At 36.5% G+C, this 21,801-nt stretch overlaps 1 protein-coding gene across 1 annotated transcript; it reads right to left on the reverse strand.

Annotated features, from left to right (window-relative positions):
- Positions 1-1,464: 1,464 nt before the first annotated feature.
- On the reverse strand, positions 1,465-16,943 carry LOC145985748 (succinate dehydrogenase assembly factor 4, mitochondrial-like). Its single transcript, XM_083119815.1, has 3 exons — positions 16,772-16,943; positions 4,700-4,840; positions 1,465-1,910 (listed from the first exon to the last, which is right to left on the reverse strand). The coding sequence occupies exons 1-3, from the start codon at positions 16,821-16,823 to the stop codon at positions 1,741-1,743; spliced, it is 363 nt and encodes a 120-aa protein (XP_082975941.1). The 5' UTR covers positions 16,824-16,943; the 3' UTR covers positions 1,465-1,740.
- Positions 16,944-21,801: the final 4,858 nt, after the last annotated feature.

The raw sequence follows: 21,801 nt of genomic DNA on the forward strand, positions 1-21,801 counted from the left end.
ACCAACCCAACAGGTCATGCCACTGATTTCAGCATACAAACAAAACTGTTATTTCCACACATGATCAACACCACATTCCAGATAGGTTTGGCTCCACAGAAACCAACATTCCATGTAATATGACACTTTTTATTATAATTCAGATCTCTGTAACCTAACCTTAGCAAACAGGAGCCTCTCCAGATGCAAACTTGTAAGCTTTTCAAATTTGCTAAAAAAAAAATAATTGAAAAATTGTAATGAGAACTAAATGTCATAGAGAAAACTTTTTTTTTTTTCGGAATGTGATAAACTCTTGGTGGAGGTGAAATTTATACATTTTACCTCCCAATAATGAAAGTTACAGCCTGCCTCTGTGGTCACCTTAATATACCAGAGTAAACCCAAAATTTAGCATGTAGCAGTGGTATATATTTCCACCACCATGCAGTCATTTTGAAAAATAACCTGGAAAATTGCTTCTAGCACTGGGGGGTTATATGCAAATATTGATGAAAAGACGTCACTGTCATCTTCACTTCTACCCTGAAGATGAGAGTGATGTTAGCTCTTGAAAGCTTGGAATCTTTTCCACAACTCACTTGCTTGATAGCCCGAGAGAATCTTTTCATCATTCGTTGCCAGGAAAGTTTCAAGACTTACTACTATATGCAAATAGAAAATTGTAATTTTCCGGTACTGGATCCCTAATTGTTGCACATTGCGAACAAGTTTTTTTTTTTGTTTTCATTATTACACATAAAAGTAAAACATATCAGCAAAAGTAGTAGTTGAAGATTGATTTAGTTTGTTTTACTTTGATTTTTTGTGCCACTTTCGGCTAATTTGCGAAGATGGGGAAGAGTGATGAATTGATGAATGGACATTCACAAACAGCCATGCCCAGGTTGGGATCCGAACCTGGGACCCCTAGCATCATAGCATGATGGGTTAACCACTCTGCCACGGGGGCCGGCAGGTAGAGTAATAGCTCTTTCTTAAGTTACAATGCATCATTTTTGGGAAGAAAAATTTAAGTTTTCAAATTGCATTTGCTAAAAATAGTAACAATTAATATATTGTTTTGTCATTCCAGTATGTCATACCATCGTATATAACATGAGCAAAAGAGAGAGAACTGATTGATTTGCTTTAATTTACTTCGCTTCTTGTGTCACTTTTGGCTAATTTGCAAAGATGGGAATGAGTGATGATTTGATGAAATTGATGAATGGACACTCACAAACAACCATGCCCAGGCCAGGATTCAAACCCGGGACCCCTCTGGTATCGTAGCATGATGTGCTAACCACTCCACCACAGGGGCCGGTGAGAGAGAGAATGAAATTAACATCTCTAGTTTTCAAGAAATGTAGTATTAGTTGCTACCACATGGTGGTGGTTTTGTTTGAAACTAACAGTCTGCTAAAGGTTAATACTTTTTCAGACAATACAATGATTTAATTGTAACAACAAAAAATCTAAGTCTTCTTTTATTCACAATTTACAAGCACTGTCACATAAAAAAATACTTAATTTTCCATAAATCCATTCACTGGTGACAGCATGTGTACGTGAACCACATGAGAACAAAATTTAAAGCTTAAATTACAGTCCTGAGCAACATACTATGTTATGTAAATTACATTATGTACAAATCTTAACAGAAATTTGCCAACTATTTCCAGAATGGTCACAGAGTTTTACTTGAATATGTACAATGCAGCTGATGGCTACATAACCCAACAGATGTAGATTATTTTAGAAATCGGAAACTCTTCCTTTCCGTTCCCAGTCACCATATCGTGTAGGTTCAGGACCTTTTGGACCCCCAACCTCTCCCGTGTGAGGGTTAGTGTTTTGGGGCCATGGCTGGAGAGGTTCCTTCTCTTGGAATGGATGCCGCCCCTCCTCTAGCTCATCAAGCTTTCCTGCAAGATATAATGGTACACTGTAACGTGTCGAAAGCAGTCAAACAATAAAAATACAACAGTTATCCATATTCGATTCACACTGGAGAACACAAGTTGCTTTTATGCAATTAGGCAAACATGCAACACAACACTCACGAACATACTTCTCATGTACATTTTGTTAATTTCCAGCCACACTGTTGTATTACTTATTATATGAATAATGGAAGCTTCGGCTAAAGACCTGTAACTGGCTACTTCGTAGTTTTGTAACACATTTCCTGTAAAAAAAAAAAAAACTTTTCGTTTTACACTGCCAAGCGCATGATTGCAATGTCATTACATGTGCAGGTGGTGCTAAGCTCACATGATTATTTTTTTTTACTCCCTCTGTCCCATAATTATTGTCCGGTACATTTTTGTTTGTTGTGTCATAATAATTGTCCGATATTCAAACTGTGACATTTGTGTATACAGAAGAAGAACATGAAACACGGGAATGAGTCATACAACTTTATTACTCAAGGATCAGTACAAATTGTGCTTTCCTTCTGCCTCTTCGTCTGTCATTCCTGTACTACCATTTTGGCATACCACACTATAATTATGGGACAGAGGGAGTAGAATATTTCATTAATTTATAATAAAAAACCACAGTGCAGCAGCATGTAATCGAGTGATCCATGGTCAGGGCAGTGTGTCCCGTTGCATCTGTTTCTGGCTTTCGAGACCAAGGTATGTTGTTATTGCTTCAAGTAGCTCCAAATTGTCCTGAGTGAACCCTGATATTCTGGAGCTCCCACTAGGGATCGAACTTGGGACCACTCTCACTAAAGGGCAAGAATGATATGTTGGAGTTCTGCCATTTTATATTAATAAATTAATAATAATAAAGAAAATCTTTGCACACATTGCCACAAATCAGAAAAAAAGGAATGCACTTTCGTGCAGCACTGCACAAACACACTGATGTTTGAAGACTAATGAATCTCACTCCAAGATTGGACATTGTAACGAAGTGAATCCTAACAATAGAGAATGTAAGTTCAAGCTTTTGCTGTGAAATCCATTGCATATTTTAAATATACTCCCATACTTCATGCAATATTCAATGCATTTTCAGTCAATATGAATCTGTTTAGAGAAAACAAGAATGCTTGCAACGTTCCTTCAAAATAGAAAGTTCATATCGCAAGTGAACATGAGATGGAGGATGCGGTGAATGATACTAAGGTCTCGGAGATCTGTATTTTGAAAAAGTAATTACATCACCACAATATATTGCTATATTTTATCTGACTTAGCCTGTCCACATCCTTGTACAAGTAAGTTGGATATGGTAATCTGTATCTGACTAAAGTCTGTTATGAAAGTGAATGTATTGGGAAATTTTTCTACTATATTTGAATTAAAAGATGAACTGTTTGTACTTTTGCCCTTGGCATGAGTTCACACCCTGGATTCAAATCCAGATTTTCAGTGCAGGCTCAGCACCATGGGGAAAAATGAGCTATGAGAAAGAAACAATGTTAGTATGGTCTAGAGTCAAATAAGTGCAACAATGGGAGTTAATGCACTGACCAATCAATGAAAAGCTGCTTCTCCAGGCCTTGGCCCTCAAATGTCTGTTGTGCCACAGAATTTGATTTAGTTTAGAAATAAAAGATTATGATAAAAAGCATTCACATAATAATAATTATGTGGTAATGCCAGCCTCTGTGATAGGGTACTTAGCCAACGTAGCATGCTGCAAAGCCAAGGATCACAGATTTGAATTATTGATAGGGAACGGATATTTCACTGCATTTGTGCCCTCATTCAATTCATCATTCATCCTCATTGTCAGTATTAATCAAGGACCAGAGGTTGTCATTTTTGTTCAACCTCCCTCACCCTCACAACTTGACTTTCCCCTCCTACCTCATGACTCACCCTGCACCCTCACGACTCATCTTTGCCCTTGCACTCACAAGTCTGGTGAGGGTGAGGTTGGGCTTCATGAGGGTCACCCTCCATTGTCAAGCCACTCAACATGCTTGGCCATTGAAGCAGATTATCGATTTGGATCAACATTGCAATCAATCACTAGGTATTTTTTTTCAATTTTGAAGAATTTCTTTCTATTTCACAGGGTTCAAGTGGATCAAATGATATGTACAAAATTATTTCCATAGGCCTAGGTGTCAAGTGGCAAATTTCTATTGAAAATGGATCTACCCAACAGACGGGGTTCAGTTCCCTGCCTATGATTATAAGAGAGAATGTTTGTGTGCCACCACTCAAGAAGTAGTAAGTAAGCACATCATGCTACATAGTATTCCATTATCTATGAATATTACTTTCTACAGTCTTTACTGACAACAATCATTATTTTCATTGACAGTTCTGTGTTTCAGTGCTAAGCCTAGTGACTGAAAATATCAGCAGGGGGAATTATGAGGAGCGGCATTTTTGTTGAAAGGACAAAGAATCATACAGCCTCATGTTCATGTTTTTTTAGGTGGTTATTTTCATTCAACCTCCTTCACCCTCATGACATGCCCTCACCCTCCCAAGTCTCCAGAGGGTGAGGGCATGAGGCTCATCCTACGGTGACCACCTCTAATCTAGACACACAGAAAATAAATTTAAGTAAGCAAACTACAAAGTGGTGACAATCTCAATGTATATGCAACAACTGTACTTTAGTTGAAAGTAGAGGGCTTCAAACACCAATGGTTAATCATAATGAAAGTGTAAGCATGAAAAATTGTGAGTGGAAATGTTATTCTTTGTTGAAAATACCGAAATAAAGTAAATATACTCACCTATAGGAGTCTTTTCCCTCAATTTCTTCTTGAGGCTTTCGCTTTTGCAACCTTCAAATTCTTTCTCAGGTGTGTTTGAGGAAGAGTGTCGCACAAAGGCAGCATACACACTGCATGGCTGATCTGCATGCCTCCCTAAATCTGTAATGATTTTTTTTAAAAAATCAGGTAACCTGTATTCATTTTCATGCCATTTTTTGTGCACATTTTAGATCATCCCGTGTGTATCATTGTACACTCATGGACACATCTGGGTTGCAATGATCCCACTGAAAGTCAATGGGGTTGCTACAACACAAAACTGTCTGTGAGTGTACCACAGTGTAAAAACTTCGTGATATGAAAAAGTTCTTTATTTACAGGTATATGGAATTGCAATCTTTTTTATTATGCTGATATATTACCCACTCCCAACTCATATAAAAATGTTTATGTAAGTAGGTTAGGCAGGTTCAGTTAAGTTACTACAGTAAGTAAACCAGCACCACCGAAAAATCAAGCAAAGCCAGGCTGGTTCGGTACCTCAGTGGTATAGCAATGGCACAGTATGCCAGAGATCTGGGTTCAAGTCCTGGTTGAACCTGCATTTTTTGCTGAAAAATGTACCTAGTAATTCCCCTCTCTTATTTTGCTTTATGTGTATATAACACATTGTAATCTAAAGAAATATCATATGTGAGTATGTTACACAAATTCAGTTTGATTTCTTTAGTATTCCTGCACTTCATTTTCCTTATATACATATGTACAACATTTTTTTAAACCTTAAAACACAATTCCATTAGCCAAAATTCACGAGAATGGCAACCTCCACAACCTGCTTTTCTGAACAATTACTGCTTCCTGTGACTTCAAACCAACTGCACAGATTCTACAAACTTCAAACATTAATTCACACTCATTTGGAAATTTTAAATGTTTTTTCCTCATCCTCCTACAAACCTTGCAAAAATTATCCAACATACAGAAGTTGGACTTTAAGAACCAATGTTCAATTTACAATTGATCCTGACATATATTGTATTTATTGCTCACTGTTTCAATGCATTCCATACACACCTTTTTCAAAATGAATAGTACATGTAGTGCATGCCTCTTTATTTTTTATTATTGATTCTACTGTGACTTATAGCTAAATGCACAATCTATATTACCTAAGGTTACCTAACATACTAACAAAATATATATTTTATTAATTTTGTTCAGTGACAATACTTTTCCAATGTAAATGATGGAAATAATACAACCTTTTCATTACAAGTTATCTGTAACTAGGATTGCCAACCCTCCCAGAATGACGAGATTTAGTATTATCATGTTTTTTCTACAATATTTTTATTTTGTTTTGGTACGCATTTGCCGAGCAAAAAAATCATTGCAAACCAAACAATTAAAACTCACAATAATATATTGACTCATGATCCTGAAAAATGCATCATCAATTAAGTAAGTGAGAGGAGGGATAAATATAAAGTTTAAACACATTGTTGTGCCAAAGTGTCTACACAAGAACTGCAAAAAATGAAACAAAGGCATTGTTGCCTCAAAGTCTAGACTTCTTTATTTCCCTCTACCCAATTTTGCTTCATTACATTGATTTAGTTCGTAGAATGTTGCAGTTGGATTAAGTGCATTTCAGTGTTCCTGTTGTCATGACTAGTTCGGAGTTGCAAAGCACTACTTACTTTTGCTTACAAATTGTGGTTGCTAGGTTGTTTTGATCAAGTTGGTTCAATTTTATATTTAGAGTAGCAACACCACAAATAGATAACAGCTGATATTCAGGGTATTAGTCTTCCAAAACATTTTAATCTAAAGGTTTTTGAAGGCTGTAAAGAAATCTCCCACAATTTTTTTCTTCAAAGTTGAAAAACTTACCTGTAACCTCAAATGCATTTTTCTTAAATATGTTACAGAAATATTTACCAATTCACTGATTCATTGTTTTTCAAAATATACATAAAGGAAATAGCTTAGAACTGTGTATGAGAACTCTTGACAAACAATGACAGATACACTCCTCACAAAAAGTTTGGAATATTGTTATATTTCATATATATAGTTGATAGCTTCCTGGAGATGAGGCCTTGCTCGAAAAGTTTTATTATCCATCGTTCTCATCTTTTCGCTGACATATGCCACCGTGCATATCACCTATTGCCTAATATAATAATATTCCAAACTTTTGTGAGGAGTGTACAATGGTAGATACGTATAGAGAGATGCAGGGGATGGGAGGTAATTCAAATACAAATCAAAAGTGAGTTACAAAAGGGGCTAAAGCTATCTGTACACAATCAAATGAAACACAAACAACTTCTTGAATGCCATGCATAAAGGAAATGATGTCAGAGTACACATCATGTTTCTTCTCACATTCATAGTTACTGTCCAAGAATTTCTAAATAGGAACAGTTCTAATTAAAGCCTTTCATGACCGACTATCGACCAACCAGAGCCCATGCTGTTCAAATCAATTATTGAAAAGAAGCATCAAGGTCATTGTATGGTGAAGAGAAAATGACGCGGAAAGTGTAAAGTGTAAACATGTGTTTGTGAGTTAGGAGAAAGGAAAGGAGGAGAGGTGGAACATTCTGGTCTGCATTTTTTTAATCGCAATTATATAACCATCAATAATGTATATTTCTACAACAGTGAGTGATAATAAAATATAGTCGAAAACCATAGGCATAAATATATTTTGTGTTGATCTTAAATTGTAGTTTAGATAAACAAATAAAAAACCATTAGGTAAATGTCTGTGGAAATGAGATTTTATGAAATTATTTTGTCATTGTGTTCACAAAGATTTTCTGGTGTCTCAGGTTACGTGTAAACTATAATTGCGAGAAAATACATCACATCACACTTCTTTCGAGTTTACAATATGCCCTACATCTTGCTTTGGAAAGAAAATCATTAGGCCCAAGTTCTTTTTGTTTTATTGTGATTTCACCATGCTACGAATGCAATTTTAACATGGTTTGATTTCGATGTACTTCTGTTAACACATACTGCAGATTTTTAGCAATTAAGTTCTTGTTCAATATATGCTTTCGCAGTTAGGTTAGGTAGGCCAGGTTTGGTTCTCTTAGCATTAAAATAAAGTCCCTAAATGCATTTTACTAAGGTTTTGATTAACTTCTACACTAATTCCCACTAGTCTACAATACCTACAGCAGTCGCTTATCAATGGAAAATAAATTGTCCATGGGAAGCTTGCGTAAGATAATTTTTAAGTTGTTTTTTCCAACATAAATAACTTTTTTTAAAAATCCAAACAGTGTTCATTACTTTAACCCTGCGTTGGTCATGCATGGTCTCTCGTTCCGGGTGTGTGATTTTAACGTAATTATTTATCAATGATTGTTTTGTCAACATCCTCCCTCTGTCTAACTGAGTTTCTAACTTTCCTCTTTTATCCCATGATTTTGATTTCAGTGTTAGTAAGATATTTGAGGTGCTAGGGAGGGTTTGTTGAAGCCCTCTGATGTCTCAGTCCATGCGCGACTATAGGCGTACCTACTGTTTACTGAAAATCCAGTCTGCCGTTCCATGCCCGATTAACGAAGAGTACCTTTTTATAATTTTATAGAATTTCAATTTTTATAGATTTATAGAATGTCAATTGTTGAAAGAAAAAACAATCGTAATAATTGAAGATTTGGCATTTTAGACCATTAATTTGGCATGTTTTGAAAACTCGAGTCTCTGAGAATGTGCATAACCATCGACGTAACTTTTCTCGCGTGACCCACGAAGGGTTAAGGGAGGTTCAAATGTACTTTAGTATTATACGTACTACCTGTTTCCTGCGGAAGCAAAAGAAACACTTATGGACATAATAGGAAGGTAAGGATGTTGAATCGACCCTTCTTAATAGAAATGTTTGATACATCCTTGGAAAGGGTATGAATCAAGGATTCCAGAAATGTAAAATTTAAGGTGAGGAAACAATTGGGAATGGAAAAAAGTAGTATTAATTGCCCCCCCGATTCCGGGATCCGCCCCTGGGGTAATTGACCTACCGCCACCTACCACTACCGCGGCCCCGCCTTTTTCTAAAGGGTTCCTTTGAATGAAAACATGAAAAAAATACGAATGAAAACATGATTTTAAAAAAAGTTGAATCCTAGTGGAAATTCGCATATATATTCCCGTTGAAAACCAAAGTTCAACCTGGCAATACTGTGTGTGTACAACATGTATTAGGTGCAAGGAAACCAGCCATGGCAAGTAATGTAGTAGTATTTTTTTCATTATTTCATAGAAATGTAACTTCAAATTGAGAAATGGACAGTGGCAATTCGAAGTGTTAAATACGTACTATTAGCGCACAATATTGTTTTTACTTTCAAACGGTAAAACACAAGGGTCAATTGTGCAGTCTAGCCAATAGGAACACTGTATTTGATTAGGTTAGGCACTTATCATTATAAATGTCGATTACATGGCTCCGTCCGGAAATCCTCCACCCTCGATTTCTACCACAATTTCAAATCTTTTCGTCCAAAATGAAGTTTCTTCTAAGGAAGGGTGTTATTAACTAGCGTGGAAGGAATTTTTTAGAGATCTACGTACTACGCGTACGAAACTTATATTTTTGGTAATATTAAAATTCCTTACCTACGTAATGTCATTACGGTTTTTCATAGCTTCCATCATGGATTCATGTCACAGGTGCTTCTACACATTTTCTTTTTCTTCTTTTGAATGACTTGTGGATTGTTCAATTTCCTGATGTTTGAATGAATTGTCGAAAAATAGTGTTGGGCAGCGGAGCGGAGGAGAGGCCACGGTAGCAAGCGGTAGGTCAATTACCCCAGAGACGGAGTTCAGAATCGGCGGGCAATTTTTATGGTTTAGGCCTGAAAAGCGACTGTAATATATCCATTGGTAAGGGTGCGGGTGGCTGCTACGAAAACATGACCACAAGTAGATTTCCATCTCGCAACTTTAAACGGCTGTACACTCGTAAATATTTGTCTCCGCGCTCAAGAATTGTGTTTTTAACAATTTGCAACACACAATCTTCCTAAAAAAAAAAAATCGCTACCGAAATCGAGGGTGGAGGATTTCCAGATGGACCAGATTACGAGGTTCACTATTTATATTTTGAGCCTTGGCAACACTGATTGAAGTTAGGCACGATTTGACGTTTGAACGGAATCGTCTGGCATTATTGACCATAACGTACTTCAAATGTTTTGTCAATAGCTTCATTTGTGTTGTTTATGTTGCCTTGGAGATTGCACGACAACAATAAAATGGAATTAACTCGTGAACATTTTCGTGCGATGATTTTTTACGATTTTCGACTTGGATTATCAAGACAAGAGTGCATCGATCAACTTACTTCCACATTTGGCGATGAAGCCCCATCCTTTGCCACTGTGAAATGCTGGTATAACGAATTTAATCGTGGCTGCCATTTGCTCACCGACGAGATTCGCGAAGGTCGTCCAAAATCAGTTGTTGTTCAAGAAAACATTGATGCTGTGCAAAACCTAATACTGCAAGATCGTCATGTGACATACTGTGAGATTGAGGCAACCATAGGCATTAGTTCCACCAGCATATATAAAATATTACATGATCATTTAGCTGTGAGAAAGGTATGTTCTCGTTGGATCCCACACAATTTGACAAAAACTCAAAAAGACGCTCGCGTCAATTGGTGCAAACAAATGCTCAATAAATACAATCGTGGTGCTTCAAAAGACGTATATAAGATTGTAAAAGGTGACGAATCATGGATATATGCATATGAGCCGGAACGTAAACAGCAGTCGACTGTATGGGTGTTTCAAGATGAACCCAATCCAACAAAAGTTGTTCGCGCTCGAAGCACATCGAAACAAATGGTCGCCTGTTTTTTCTGGAAAACTGGTCATGTGGCAACTGTGCCTGTAGAGGAACGTAGAACGGTCAACTCTGAATGGTACACAACAATTTGTTTGCCAGAGGTCTTCGGTCAAATACGGAAAACAAACAAACGCCGTCGGATCATTCTTCATCAAGACAATGCCAGCTGTCACACATCTCGTCTAACAACCGACTTTATGAACAGTCAAAAAATCGAATTGATGGGTCATCCACCGTACAGTCCTGATTTGGCACCCAATGACTTCTTCTTGTTCCCGAATGTCAAGAATAAATTGCGTGGACAACGATTTTCGTCGGCGGAAGATGCCGTTGATGCGTTCAAAAACCATATTATGGAGGTGTCTCAAGAAGATTGGAAAAACTGCTTTGACAAATGGTTCGAACGAATGCAAAAGTGTATTGACCATACAGGAGAATACTTCAAAAAACAATAAGGCAGTTTTCAATGCCAAATTCCTGTTTTTTCATTGTTAGGCTCAAAATATAAATAGTGACCCTCGTACACAACTACAACACTTGAGCAATGCAAAGAGGTAGTCCATAGGAGTGAATTTATAATATAAGAGAATGTCTCCAATTTCGTTAATATTGGTATACTAACTAAATATTAGGGAAGCGAAAAAAGGAATAACAAAAACTACTCTCTATGTGAAAAATTGTGTTTGTTTTTGTGTAAAAAGCATAATGGCACCCGTTGAACTATGATCCGCAATACACAATTCGTAAGTACAAACCATGAGAAACCCAAAATATCCGATTTTAATGTGTCTCCGATATAACAAATTGTTACCAAATGTGAACTAATCAAATTTTTCTTTGATCATGTATGGGTGCAATTTCACACCTTACAAAATTTCAAATAAGAATGCTGTTCAACGACTTTCAATTCCCGATTTTGTGTATGTGGTATGATTTAAGATGACCGGACCCCTCTCCGATTTTCTTCATATTTGGCATACTTACTAATTGAGACCTGCTAATGATGAATCTGAAGTTAAAATTTGTCGGTAACATCTAGTAATTGCAAAATAATTGCAAACCATTGACACTAGCCCCATGAACCATTGGCGCTAGATCCACGAACCATTGACATGTGGTTAGGTTAGTTTCGGTTAGGTTAGGCAAACATAGTTAAAATTTCGTGTCATGGTAGTATCAGGTTCTAGAAATTGCAAAATAATTGCGAACCATTGACGAGTGGTTAGGTTAGGCAAACACTTAAAATTTGGTGTCGTGGTAGTATCAGGAATAGACACATTTCCCTGTAAAACAAAAAATTTCGCGAAAATCGACATTTTCCATTCCGAAAACTAATGCCTTATTTTCACTTATTTTGTAATTTCTAGACGTTTCAGACAACTTTTAACTTCAGATTCGTGATTAGGAGGCCTCAATTAGTGAGTATGCCAAATATGAAGACAATCGGAGGCGTCCGGTCATCTTAAGTCGTTCCGCTCTTGTTCAATGAAAACTGGATCACGTAAGGAAGGCTTCATAAAAAGGCAGTAAAATATTCATGTCCGCAGAACAGTATATTAGTAGTTTTTTAGATAACATGAAGCTTCAAAAATCAAGTCTAAACTTTTAAATATGTTCTACACAAGTACTAGGTTAAACTTATGGGAACAGTTTCATACATCAGAGACACATTTCTACAATTTTACACAAGAAACTACTTACGGAAATTAGTTTCTCCAAGGTTTAAAACGTTCGTCGAGGTATTTTCTTTCATCGTGGAATATATTTGACTGGGAAATCATGTATTTTTCAAGAGAAATATCTCACCGATGCACAATTGACATTGCTTTCATTTATTTGCTTGCCCTACGACCCCCGGAGATATAATTTAACAATACAGGGAATTTCTCCAATTTGTTTGAACTTTCGGATACTTACTAATTTGGGTCCCCTAATCACGAATCTGCACTTAAAATTTGGCGCTCACGTATAGAAATTCCTGAATTATGGCTAGCCCCACGGACCCCTCCAGGGAACGCCGCCTTAAAGTAGCACTGACCGTGCGGGCGGAGGGGTTTGCGTGCTTTGTTGATGCTGAGAGCTATGCCAGCGGTAGATTTTCTACCAGCAGGGTCACCCATGCTGGACAGGTCTCAGAAGAGAAGCCAGACTAAGGCGTTCTGCAACGCCCCATCTTACCTAATATATCCTATCCTAATATTCCTACCCAGTCCCAAACAAACAAATGCGAACATCTGCATCTGTGTCCCACATTGTGGAGTGGCAAGTGCCAAGGCCTAAAGATGGCAGCCCCATCATGGCACTCGGGGTCAGAGGGCCAATAACCCACTACCCTTAAAATAGATTATTAAAGAAACCAAACGAGGAAATAGCCGGACAGATAAACTGTTGACGACCTTTGGACTTAAAAAGAAAACTGTAGTGGGGTTTTGGAATGTTAGAACATTATATGAGGCAGGAAAATTGCAACAAGTAGAAGCAGAAATGGAGAAATATAAGTTAGACATCCTGGGAATGAGCGAAGTGCGTTGGAATGAATTTGGAGAGATGAAAACATCTAGTGGTATGACATTCCTCTATTCAGGTAGACCAAATGAAGATGATGAACATCGTAATGGAGTAGGCATACTCATAAACAAGAAGACTGCTCGAAGTATATTGGACTGGAAGCCTGTATCTGAACGAATAATTATGGTCAGATTACAGGCAAAGGTTAGAAATGTGAGCATCATACAATGCTATGCACCCACAAACCAAGCAGAAATAGAAGAAAAACAAGAGTTCTACAAAGAATTACAAGACACTATAAATAAGGTTAAGAAGAAAGATGTTATTATTGTAATGGGCGATTTAAATGCTAAAATTGGCTCGGAAAATGTTGGACTGGAGCAAGTGATTGGCAAGCATGGTCTAGGTGATAGAAATGAAAATGGGGAAATGTTTGTAGATTGGTGTGCCTCAAATGAAATGACTATTGGAGGTACACTATTTGCACATAAAAATATACATAAGATCTCTTGGGTATCCCCAGATCATAGAACTCAAAATCAGATTGATCATATAGCTATAAGTAGGAAATGGAGAACATCTTTATTAGATGTGAGAAGTAAACGTGGAGCAGACATTAGCAGTGATCATCATCTTATGGTAGCTAGTTTTAGGGTAAAAATTATGGCCGCAAAGGAGAAATTTAATAAACAAAGCACAAAGTTTGACATTGGAAAACTACAGAATAATAGTGTAAAACAGGACTTCAAGTTGCAACTTCAAAACAAATATCAAGAACTAGGGGAGCTGGATGGTGATGAGGTGGAACAACACTGGGAAAAGGTGAAAAATACATTTACAACGGTATCAAAAGAAGTTTTGGGATATAGAAACCCTAAGAAAAAGAACTGGATGTTAGAGGAAACTTGGAGGAAAATAGAAGAAAGGAAACACATTAAGCAGAAGATTAATATGTGTAAAACTAGGAAAAAGAAAGCAGAATTACAAGAAGAATATAGGAAAAAAGATCATGAAGTGAAATATAGTGCGTGAGCTGACCGTAGAAAATGGACCAGTGAGTTAGCCGGGAAGGCAGAAAAAGCAGTAAATGAGGGAAATATGAAGGAAGTATACCAAATTACAAAGACCTTGTCTCAAAAGAAAACCATACGGAATCGCCCAGTGAGAAATAGAGATGGAGTACTCCTTACGAATAAGGAAAATCAGCTCAATAGATGGAAAGAACATTTTTCAGAAGTATTAAACCAAACCATAGAAGGGACAGAAGATTTGCTTGAAATACCGGAAGAAATGCCAGAATATGAAATAGAAGATGAAATAACTGCTAAAGAACCAACAAAAGAAGAAATTAAAAAAGCATTGAGAGAACAAAAGAGTGGTAAAGCACCTGGAATTGATAACATTCCACCAGAAATTCTTAAGGAAGACATGGAGATGACAATAGAAATATTACAACCACTTTTTGCAAAAATATGGAAAACAAAATCAATACCAGAAGATTGGAAAAGAGGTTTACTAGTAAAAATACCTAAGAAGGGAGATATCACTAACTGCAATAACTGGAGAGGCATAACACTACTTTCAGTTCCTAGTAAAGTTCTAAGTAGAATTATTTTAAACCGAATTAAAGGATGTGTTGAGAAAAAGATCCGGAGAGAACAAGCAGGCTTTCGAAGCAACCGTTCCTGTATAGATCAGATAAATACACTGCGTATTATTATAGAACAGAGTATGGAATACTTCTCTAATATGTACCTTATATTTGTGGACTTCCAAAAAGCATTCGACTCTGTAAATAGAATGAAAATGTGGACAATTGTAAAAGAATATGGCATTCCAGCACACACATGATTGATCTTATTAAAAACTCCTATGATGGTTCCACATGTCAAGTTGTGCATGAGGGAATACTTACGGATCCAATACCAGTTATTTCAGGAGTAAGGCAAGGATGTATTTTGTCACCAACAATATTTCTGATGGTAATTGATAAAGTAATGAAGAGGGTAACGGAAGGAAAAAGGAGAGGTATAAATTGGAGTCTCACCCAACAGCTAGAAGACTTGTGTTTTGCAGATGATGTTTGTCTGCTGTCTCACACATACCGTAATATGGAAAATAAATTAGGAGATTTGGATAAGGAAGGGAAAAGAGTTGGTTTAAAGATAAATAGTACAAAGACGAAATCATTAAGAACAAATGTAAAAAAAGATGGAAAATTTCCACTTGAATGAGGAAAATATTGAAGAGGTTAAGGAGTTTACATATCTGGGGAGTTTGGTGACAAATACAGGGGGAACAGAAGATGATGTTAGATCAAGAATTAGGAAAGCAAATGTGGCATTTATTCAGCTATATAAAGTTTGGAAAGCCAGAGAAATTTCAATACGAACTAAGCTGCGAATTTTTAGAACTAATGTGAAGTCAGTTCTCCTTTATGGATGTGAAACTTGGAAAGTAACGAAGAAAATTACTAAAGACCTACAGACATTCATAAACAGATGCCTAAGGAAACTTCTGGGAATATATTGGCCAGATATTATCTCAAATGAAGATCTATGGAGACGTACGCAAGAGGAACCGGTGGCAATACAGATCAAAAGAAGAAAATGGAAGTGGATTGGCCACACATTGAGGAAAGATCCTTCGGCAATAGAGAGACAAGCATTGAGCTGGAATCCACAAGGACAACGTAGGAGAGGAAGGCCAAGAATGAGTTGGAGAAGGACAATAGAGCAAGAAATATGGGAAGCAGGAAAGACCTGGAACGAGATAAGGAAGATGGCTGGAAACAGAGTCCGTTGGCGATGCTTCGTTGAGGCCCTATGCTCCGTAGCGGAGTAACAGGAAATAAGTCAAGTCCACGGACCATTGGCACTAGCCCCACGAACCATTGGCACGTGGTTAGGTTAGGTTAGGAAACATAGTTAAATTTTAGTGTCGTAGTAATATCAGGAATATATATATTTTGTTCTTTAAGTATTCGAAACGGAAAATCTTGCGATAAATAATGAGCAATTGTGCATTGTCGGTTGCAATGACTGACCCTCTTATTTTGCAAGTTTGACACGTGAGCGCCAAATTTTAACTTCAGATTCGTGATTAGGAGCCCTAATTTAGTGAGTATGCCGAATTTCAAACAAAATGGAGAAATTCCCGGTATTGTAAAATCGCTCCCAACCGGATGCTGTGTACGTTTGATGATGTAAGCCCCTGTCAGTGTTTCAAATCCCCTTTCTTTACTATGCTTGCCTAACGTATACTAACCTTAACTGAAATGGCTTGTGAGGCTATCCGTGAATGGTTCGTGGGGCTATCCGTGTATGGTTCATGGGGCTATCCGTCAGCTACCTGTGCATAATGTATAATTTCCACCGGTGACGAACACGATAGTAGGTATTTTTCGGTGAAGAAGGTTGAAACACTGCATACCCACAACATGAGTCAAGATGTGCCCGGCATATTGTGTGTTCCGGAAGCGAAGAAAGGAATAAAAAAAAAAACTTCTGAATGTGAAAAATTGCGTTTGTTTTTGTGTAAAAAGCATAGTGGCACCTTGATCTATGTTCTGCAATACACAATTGGTAAGTACAAACCGTGCGAAACACAAAACATGCGATTTTAATGTGTCTCCGATCCATGGAATATCTTCCTTACAAGTACAAGGCTAAAATTTATAACTACGCTTATGTTCCTTACTATGTTGACACTCAGTCCATAGGAAAGACAACTTGGTTCTAAGTCCTGCCATTTTTCACGTGACGTAGAAAATGAATTTTATTTCTTTGTTGCTGAAATTTTGAGTTTCATCACACTGTTATTCACGAATCAAAGTAACGATCGATTCGCATAACGTATCTAACCATAGGTATCTAACTAACAATCGAACGTTCGCGTCATATAAAATTCTCGTTTTAAAAATTGTAACATATACATCATGTTTGATTATATTTGGTCTCTCTCTGCGAAAGTATTTTATCCAAATTTTCGGTAAGATTCTCTCTCTCTCTCTCTCTCTCTCGTTAAAAAAATAAACTAGAGATTTCTGCACCAGAAGAGTGGTGTCGTCCTCCTTGCTTATTATTCTACTAAGTAGCGGTGTGCGGGATCCCGAAAAGGTGTCACAATCCTGACTTCGGGAAATGATTCCCCAACTTTTCGGGATCACGAACAGTAGGGAAATTCTTAATAGTCGTATTTAAATGTAGTTGATTCTGGATGTTTTCTGCACAAAGTGTCTGAATTTATTGGAAATAGCAGTTCTTATTTCAGAAAATGCAAACCCAGGCCAGGCCCGTAGCAAGGAATTCTTAGTAGGGGGGGAGTCAATCCTAGAGGGGGCAAATTTTTAATACATTGTGTTGCATTGACAGATATAGCAAGGTACAAAGAGGCACTTGCCCCCCTCCCCAAAAGGAATAGGAAAGGGATGTTATCTTGAAACTCCAACGAACAATAAAAGTTCGAGCAACATCAAATAACAATATTTCGATAATAACCTTTTGGACTACCAAAGAACACAAAGATAAAGTTTAACATAAATAGGCTAATCGGGACTGTATTTACTTTATATTTACAGGTCAATAATGTTAATAGACGATTGTTATTATTTACATTTTACTTGGGTTTACCGCTAAGCTGTTTTTCCCATATCTATGTATATACTGTACATTTTTTAGTACATTATTATTAAAAGATACTTTCAACAATTTTTTTCTACTAAATAGTTAAGCCACATTTTCTAAAAAAAGATAACAATATATATCCAACTGTAAGGTTAGGTTCACAAATCAAAGATTCCAATCTTAAAGATTACAAATTACCAGGATTGCGAAAAAGCAACTGATGCATGGTGTACATTTCGTGTATTGCACACATTCATTTATTTGGAACGGCATTTTAATACAATTTTGCAAGCATCAAACGCATTACTTTAACCTGGTTTTATTTTCTGTACCCGCATGCACTCAAATCCTACATAGGAAATTACAGTGAAACTGCTAATGCTAATATCAATATACAACACTTTCGGAACACACACGAAAATGACCATCTAATATTCATTTCTACACATATATTTACAAATGTTGCTTTATTTATTGCCGTTCCTGGGATAATTAACAAATCCGCCTTTTTTTTTTTGCTGTTATTTGGTAATGCAAAACATGCACCAAACTTTCGCAATTTGCAACAGTTCATCGAGACTTTGCCATTTGATCAACTATAAAAGTGTAAACACAGATTATACTAGGTGGTGCACGTATCTGTTGGCTGCACAGTGTACTGCTTTTCCATGTTTACCTGGCACTTAACGCGTTAGGCGGAGCCCCGACCGCCAATTACGTTACACGGGACTTTAAGTGCTAGGTCACGTTAGGCGGACATTGAACAACAGCAAAATGGTGTTAAGTGGGGGATAAGACGTTAAGCGGAGATGGTGCAACCGGCCCTAAAACACGTGTAATATTATTAGAGTCACTTCCGTCGCCATTGGCGTGAATGTAACATTGCAAATAAACAAGTAATGTGTTGTTTCCGAATAACAACTGGCAAAGAATGCACGTATAATATTTAGCAGTAGCTACTCTTACCGTCCAGTTCATACATATGTACGTACAAGGAACAATTTCCGAATGGTGGTGTGTTTTTTACAAACACACACATTTACAATAATAACCTTGCAAGAAACTACATACCTAGTAGTACATAAGACGTAATACCAATCTTTTAAGAAACGTATACATTGTATATGTGTGATTTTGTATGTTAACTTCCAAAATTGGCAAAAAAAAAAAAAGTTTACTGTTAACAAGCATCCTTACGATGTTGACATGCATGTACAAGGAACAATTTCCTACTGGTTTTGTACCTAACCTAACCAACCCTACCCTAATATTCATGGGAGAGCATAAGACGTAAATGCCAAAGTTTTTTTCGGTATTTACTACTTAGAGGAAACGTTTTATGCGAAGTAACATATTTTTCATAACATTGTGCGAGATTTTGTACTTTAACTTTAAAACTGGCAAAGAATAATAATAATAGAGACAGGTACAGCAGTATCTTTACGGCGTTGATACGTATATACAAGGAACAATTTCCGAATGGTGTTACGTTTCGTAGATACAAAGAAAATGCAGCATTGTAATAAACCTTGCACGAATCTACATGCCTGAAGATGCATAAAACGTGCACTCAAGTTTTTTCTGTTGTTGTTTTTAACATTCATATGCAATACACATGATCTTGTATTTGATTTTTCAAAATAACTGGCCTAAAAAGACGAGCGGCTAGGGGCAGCATTGGCACCTTGGGAAATACATGCTAACAACACCAAACCTGACCTGCCTAACCTATCCACGCAGGCATATAATAGCATAAATAAGCATGTAAATAGGTTTGGCAAATTATAATTTGTTTATTTAAGCTATTATATACATACGTGGATAGGTTAGGCAGGCCATGTTTGGTGTTCTTAGCATGTATTACCCAACGTGCTAATACTGTCCCTATCTGCTCATCTAAAAAGGAACACAGCTTGTACGTATATACAATGTATATTTTCCTGGTGAATATTACTGTTTTTTGCAAAGAAATATATACTTTCTTGCATTGCACTAGCATATAACGTTGCACGAAACTAACTATCTGAAAGTATATACAGCCTGGAGTTTCTTCTTTTTTCTTAATAAGAACAAAACATGCGTACATACAGTACTACGGTACTTTTCTTCCTTTTGTGCTAAGATGATAGTAATTCCCAAAATGTACCTTGTACATGGAACCGTTGATTAACGATTTTTTTTGTGCTATTCGAATTTGTTTTGAATACAAAAATTTAATTTTCATCTGCATCGTTAACCAACTTTCACAAAAGCTGCATTATAAATAAAGAAGAAACCTATAAGATGGTCAACGTTGATAATACTAATACTCGCTAAAGATGGGGTTACGGATTGATAAATTATTAACAGAAACTAACGATAAATTAGTAAGAGCAGAATAGAATATTGCTCTTCTCATTCCGTATATTTACACAAACTCAGATATGTCAGCCTTGCACTAAAAATTGAATAAATGTAACTTGCATTTGTTACGACTTCGTAAAATTTTGGTCACTGTTTAGTAGTGTTTAATATTTTTTAAAAAGTGTCTTACTGAAAGATAAGACGAGGAATATTCTTTTTTGCATTATGTTAATTGGAGTACGTGAAAAATAAATTGAAAATTTTGTAAGCTGCCCACTACTTCGAAAGATTACGGGTTATATTGTATCATTTAACATACATTTGATATTATATGAGAGTACGACACATGCATTACCTACTTCTATCAGCTGTTTCATTTTATTGCAATAAATATTTAGTTTTTTAAACATATTTCAGTTGAAAAAGCATGCATTTGGAATTGACAAGCAGATATTAGCACGTAATAAACAAACAAAACACAATCGAAAACACAACTTTCTCCAGTTTCTGTTGCCAGGTCGTACGGCAAGCAGGAGAAAGTTCCACCTTACAAGGCCGATGATAAAAATGCTTGGTGCAACCCACCGCCGCCTAAATCTCCCGCCTGTCGTTATCCACCACTTTGTAAAGTGGCAGATTAAGTGGCGATGGTGCAACCGGCCCTGAGGAAAAGGAATTTCACAGTTTATAAGAGTTTTATAAAATGTCTCTCTTTCTTGTGTGGATCTATTACACTCAAATATGATATGGTGTATATCTTCCTTGTTGCCACATGTACAGTTTGGGTTTTGTACAATCCGGATCTTTTGTAAATGACTTTTAGTAGATGCATGTCCTGACCTAATACGATTTAGTAATACTATCACATTCCGTGAACCTTTGAACTTTTGTAAACCAAGGCCTCATTCTATTGAAATTAGCTATCCTCTGATAAAAGCTGCCTGCATTTTGAAATTCCTCTTTGCACCATCCGTCCAGTTTTCCTTCAACTTTTTCTTCGCCCTCGGAAGAAGGTCTGTGTACCAGGTTTTCAGCTCCAGAACAGGTTGAATTACCCTAGCTTGGTTTGCATACAAATCTGCCATATCATTTCCTAAATTTTGGCAATGTGCTTTAACCCAGGTTAAATGGATTATCTTTCCCCTGCTCCTTAAATTTTGCAAAGTTTTTACACAGTTTATAATGTATGGGGAGCATTTAAATAATAAATCATAATTGGACTGAATTGAATATAATACACTTTTGGAATCCGTTAATATTAATATATTTTTTTCTTGCAATTTATATGTATAAATTAGTGCTTGGTAAATTGCATAAGCTTCAGCTGTAAAAATGGAAAAATCTTCCGGTAAATGTATCATAATTGATTCCTTCTTCTGTACATCATAAACAGCACATCCTACATTTTGACTACTTTTTGAACCGTCTGTATATATAAAGTAATCATCTTTCCATCTTTCCATGTAATCATATTTTGTATATTGTTCAGGAAAATATATATCACTATATTCACAAACGGAAAAACTAGAGTATATATGGATTTACTCCTTACTTTCAATAATTTTTGATGATCCTCATAGAACTCATTATATAATTGCACCCATCCTATATCTTCGCAGTTATTAATTTTGCCTGTATCATATAATTCAACCAAGTCGAATAGAATGTCGTTAAACGGATGATTAACTTCTGACATTGTTTTTAACAGATATTTAATAGACATTTCTCTTTTCCTATAACTTAAGTTCCATTCGCATGCTT

The sequence above is a fragment of the Lepisma saccharinum genome, chromosome 3, assembly GCF_977018435.1.
Source record: "Lepisma saccharinum chromosome 3, izLepSacc3.1, whole genome shotgun sequence".
NCBI lineage: Eukaryota > Metazoa > Arthropoda > Insecta > Zygentoma > Lepismatidae > Lepisma > Lepisma saccharinum.